The sequence below is a fragment of the Myotis davidii genome, unplaced genomic scaffold (genome assembly GCF_000327345.1).
Source record: "Myotis davidii unplaced genomic scaffold, ASM32734v1 scaffold93, whole genome shotgun sequence".
NCBI lineage: Eukaryota > Metazoa > Chordata > Mammalia > Chiroptera > Vespertilionidae > Myotis > Myotis davidii.
In genome coordinates, this window is record NW_006292095.1 from 357,022 (window position 1) to 362,684 (window position 5,663).

General features: G+C 41.1%; 1 protein-coding gene across 3 annotated transcripts in view; it reads right to left on the bottom strand.

Annotated features, from left to right (window-relative positions):
• The window catches only part of PSD3 (pleckstrin and Sec7 domain containing 3), a 432,295-nt gene that overhangs the window by 281,793 nt on the left and 144,839 nt on the right, over positions 1-5,663 (bottom strand). The window contains exon 1 of one of the 3 annotated variants that reach the window (XM_015565164.1): positions 2,442-2,487. The exons of the other annotated variants lie outside the window; for them this stretch is intronic. Coding sequence (XP_015420650.1) covers positions 2,442-2,472 — 31 coding nt within the window. The 5' untranslated portion in view covers positions 2,473-2,487. Of the gene's footprint in view, positions 1-2,441; positions 2,488-5,663 lie in introns of those variants that run through there. 3 annotated transcript variants of the gene reach the window in all.

A 5,663-nucleotide genomic window follows, 5' to 3' on the forward strand; every position in this document is an offset into this window, starting at 1 on the left:
TGAGTAATGGTTAGAGCTGTGCTCACCTCACATACTAATGATTCAGACCCATTTTTCTCACTCAGTTCTAGTCCCTGGGGAAGTGATACTAGCTTACATTCCAGTCAAGTTCAGAGGCAGCTCTGGAGGCTGAGGAGGAGCCCCACATACAGCATGGAGAAGGTAAAATAAGTGAGAAGAGGACCAGTCCCTGGTTTTAAACCAAAGCCTCTGCAATGTGCACGGCTACTCATCATCAAGTATAAACACGAAGCCGTTAGAGCTGAATTTAAGCCTGTCTTTAAAATCATTGGGGTTTAAAAAGTATTTTTACTGATTTCAGAGAGCAAGGGATAGGGTGAGAGAGATAGAAACATCAATGATGAGAGAGAATCATTGACCGGCTGCCTTCCGCACACCCCTCCACTGGGGATCGAGCCCGCAACCTGGACATGTGCCCTGATTGGGAATCAAACCGTGACCCCCTGGTTCACAGGTCAATGCTCAGCCAATGAGCCACACCAGCCGGGCAAAATCATTTGTTTCTAAAGCTGATTTCCTTTTTTTCAATCAGTTGGTTTTTTCACTTTTTTCTATCATCCACCTTTCAAAATGTTTGTTTCTTCTTATCTCTACACCTTTCACTTCTCTTTCTAGATCTATTGCTTCTGATCAGAGTTGCTCCCCTGATTTCATCTATTTTATCCATTTTCTACCACTTCTTCCTGTTTAGGAATCCACACTTTTAAAAATCCAATTTATTTTTTTCTAGCTTTATTGAGATATAATTGACATACAACATAGTGTAAGTTTAAGGTGTGCAACATGTTCATTTTATACGTATAGACTGCAAAATGATTACCACTACAGTTTTAGCTAGCAGCTCCATTATGCTACATAATTACCATTGTGTGTGTGTGTGTGTGTCTGTGTGTGTGTGTGTGTGTGTTGAGAACATCTGAAATTAACTCTCAGCAGCTAGGAAGTATACAGTACAATATTGCTAATTATACCCACTAACCTGTCCATTAGATCCCTAGAACTTGAACTCATCTTATAGCTGGAAGTTTGTAGCCTTTAATCAACATCAGCATGTCCCTATTTCCTTCACGCCCAACCCCTGGTAACCACCATTCTCCCTGAAAAACCCAATTTTAAAATTTCTCTGATCTTCACTGACATTTTGTTTTTATTTTAAAATGTAAACCTATAAATAACTCCACAATCTTGTTTATAAGTAGGCTCTCATGCTAAAGTTAACGTGGACATAGTAGTACTAACATAAATTCTCATATAAAATTTTACATTTGAAAAAATGAAATTAATGTTTCAAAATACTATACAATCTTTTAAAAATCATGAATGCCAAACAGCTGGCGCTCCTCGCAGGGATGTTAACTACAGCTGTGGACTTCTCCAAACTGCTGTGTCAAGACACGTCGGTGCAATGGTAAACAGCCCCCTCGCTCCGCCTCCGGCCTGGAATGAGCCTCGGCTGATGCACAGTTGCATGCAGTAGTTTACATGTTCAACAAGAAACCCACAGTTTTGCTAAGGATTCAGGCTCTAACCTGACGTGAACAGTAATTCCAAGTATATCTGAAAATGCAAATCTTACAGAAAGGTTAAAGTCAAGTTTCCTGGTGAGGGAGAAATAAATCTTGGATTACTCTAAAAGTGACACTTTCAATAGACAGGAAACATCCACCCCATATAGGCACCGAGGAGTTAAAATACTTATTACAAACTTCCAGCAGAAAGGACCTCAGGCCACATGTTCACAGACATGTTTGGTGCTACCCTGCAGCTAAGCTGTTCCCTCACTGCTCTAGGCAGAGCCATACCTCAGGCATGCAGGTGGAAAAGACTTTGAGCTCTTTAAGAGAAACTCCTCCCCTCGTCCCATCAAGCGCCACAATGTTATGTTTTTGTAAAACTATAGGGGTAGCCCGTTTTCCCCTTTCATTCTATATAATATCAAAAACAGGGCACAGAAATAGGATGATAGAACTCCGTGTTGCCAGGGAAGCTGGTTGAGCAAAAAAATCACACAAACCAACGAAAGGAAATAAAATTACAGGTAAGAATAATATTTTCTATTTAGAAATAAAAATTTTGGATAATCCAATGTCCAATGCTAAAATAAACATTCCAGGTTACAGTGAGGTGAGGTACTGGGCAAAAGCATTCAGAGGGCAGGTGGCATCCTTCTGATGACTGGGGAATTAAAAGCACAGTTGGCGTGGGCACCCCTGAATAAATGCAGTATGCTCTCCTCCACGACAGGATTCAGCAAAACCTGGTGTAGCCTCAGGAGTCTCCCACTGGGACGGTCAAAAGACAGGACTAGTAAGCAAAAGCAGTCAATAATACAGACGGATCATTTCACAGCAGCATTTTACAAGAGATCGATATATAAAAAGAGATTTGCCTGCATAGACCTACAAATAGAGGTTACTCACAGAGATTACTGTAGCTCCAGCAGTTACCCATTGATCATAGAAAATGCCCAGTTCATCAGCTTAACGCTTGAGAAAAGTTAGCTAGAAAAAGCAGCCAGCTAAGGCACAATCTGCTGTTCTAGTCAACTGGAAGCAAATTAGTTTCAGGTTTCCTGGCAGCCCGCTTGCCCTGCACTGCACACGGTGATGTCAATGGAAGCGCTCCGAGCTCCGAGCCCAGGAGGGAAGCTGCCGCTCAGCCCCTCACAAAGGCTCAGCAGCCCGGGCTCCAGCTCGCTCGCCCTCCTCTGCCTCTGCCGCTCTCTACCTTGGTAGCTTACCGAAAACAACCACCGTAGGGCTTTGCTATATTTGTGAAAACTACTTCCAAGGAGATAATTGAGATGACGGGAGTGAGCTTTAATGTAACCATTTCCCCAGTGCAGCAGCAGGAGCCCCAGCGAAGGCTCCGAGAGGATTGTACCATCCTCGGTGACATCAGAGGTGGGGCTGTCATCTCAGGATTATGCAGCATTTTCTGCGATGCGAGAATGACACACGTGAAAGGAGATGGATGGTCCCCCTTTAAAAGGATTTAACTCTCGGGTTATTAAGCAGAAAAGGCAAAAGTAAACGTAACGCTGAAAAACTGCTGTCAGAGGGTAAACAGCCTGCTTTGCCAGTCCTTATCTCACTGCTAAATGATGCTGCCATCTAAAGTCACTTTATCGATGATTACATTACCGTTCCTGTTATTAGATTAATATTTAATGGGTGACTGCTGTTACTTAGAAAATGTGTCAGGAAGAGATTCACAGTCATTAACGTCTACTTTTAAATATGATGGCATAAACTTTTACATCACTAAGAGTGCCATGGATGTAAGCAGTACCTTTTAACACAATCTCAATAAAAATACTTATAAACTAATGGTTTTGTAGATGAGAAAAGGGAGGTAAGAAATAGCACAAGATTAGTAGCAAAATGTAATACTGGTCCTTAATTTTGGTAGTAGAGGATAATACAAACATTAAAAATAACTCATCTTCTATAACCTAAATATTCTAACCAATATAAAAAGTAGAGGCCAACAACACAAAACAATTGATGTTTATTTTCATTCATTTCATATACATTTACCAAGTGCTTAAGAGTTGCTAGAAAATATATTCAGTTTAATTTAAATGCACATTTCTGATAAATAACAGAATCAGAATGGAAAATACGTGTATAATGATTACTAATGATTATTAAGCAGCTTTATGGTATTAACTTGCTATTTCTACCTGAAGCCCTCTGGAATGACATCATAATTAACCCATTTTACAGATAAGACCACTAAAACACGAGAGGTACAAGACTCGTCTGAGATCACATGGCTAAAACTGGCACAGGCAGGATTCAAACACAAGCAAAGTCCACACTCTGGGCCACTACGCTATACTGCCTTTTAGGGCTTCCTTGTCAAGTAAAGCATTCTAAAGCAGCAGTTCTCAACCTGTGGGTAGCGACCTCTCTGGGGGTCGAACAACCCTTTCATAGGGGTCGCCTAAGACCATCGGAAAACACATATATAATTACATATTGTTTTTGTGATTAATCACTATGCTTTCATTATGTTCAATTTGTAACAATGAAAATACATCTGCATATCAGATATTTACATTACAATTCATAACAGTAGCAAAATTACAGTTATGAAGTGTATCCCCAGTGGGGGCGCGTGCAGGAGGCAGCTGATTCATCTCTCTCATGGATGTTTCTGACTCTCTATCCCTCTCCCTTCTTCACTGTAAAAAAAAATCAATAAAATATATTTTAAAAAAATAATAATTTTATGGTTGGGGGTCACCACAACATGAGGAACTGAATTAAAGGGTCGTGGCATTAGGAAGGTTGAGAGCCACTGTTCTAAAGGAACATAACTTTCAGGGCTGAACCATAGCAGCCAAAAATAGCCACCTCTGAAGATAGGCCCAAATAAAAGGGGATAAAGGTGGAGAGTGCACCTGGAGAAAGCACATCAGGGCTGTGGAAATAATACCCGGGACAGAAGCTGAGTGCTCACTGCTCATGTGACCCTGGGCCAATGGCTTAATATCATAATATCATATCATATCATATTTTACCTTGTTTCCTTATTTCTGAACTACAGATTTTTAAGTTATAAAAATGCGGCAGAAGCACACAATCTAAACTGGTAATCTGGACTATATCACTTTCCAATTATGTCACCTATGCAAGTTATTTAACCTCTGATAAGCTCAATTTCCTCATCTGGAAAAATGAAGATAAGGGGGGTGAAAATGAAGATAAGGGGGGAGTTATGAGGGTTCCATGAACGATGCATATAAACATATGCAACTACTATATAACAGCAGCTCAGTAATAACAACATTATTGTTAATATAATCATCCTTACTTTCAGTATCATCATTACTATTTAGTATTTTTTTTAAACGAAAACTGCCAGCTTCGTCCCTGTTCAAAGATCTCTTCAAGAGTTGACTGGAAACGCAGACAAGACAACCTCTGTTGGCCTCAGACAATCCCTTACCAATCCATGTGTCACCAGTGCCCTATGAGGTGTAAGCTGCAGTTGTCGGGCATGCCTTCCGAAGGAGCTCCTTACAAGGGGAAAACGGGGGGCATGGAATGGGCCCTTTGGCCAGTCCCAAGCTCTTCCTTCCTCTGCCTGGAATATGGACAGGGTTCTAGCTGAAGCAGCCATCCTTAACTGGAGGCATCCTGTTAGTAGGGAGACAAAACAGAAAGAGTCCCCAAATCCACCATAGACCTCCTACCCCTATCTTCTCATATGCTGAAGGGAAACAAACTGGTAGTTCAAGTATTTAACTCAAGTTTTCTATTATATGCAACTCTTCATGATCCTGATACATAGATACAAAGACCAACTTTCCCTATCACTTCAAAGGCTAATTTGACAAAAGGGCTATTTAGCACTTTTCTGTTAAATCCTCTGTGCCTGCATCCTGCCCAATGACAAGTCAAAGTCAATGGATGACCCCGTGGGGAACAAGAAAAAGCAAAATATACTGCTTCCCAATACTTAGTAGCTATGCTATCTTATTACAAACGGAGCAATGAAGGGTGGAATGGGCGATGGGATAGCATGTGAAATTGTACTCCTCCATCTGACTTCCAATCTCTGCATCGGATTCCTATTTCCAACCTGCATGCTATTAAGCTAATGTTAAAAGGAGGCGGGGGGGGGGGGGGGGG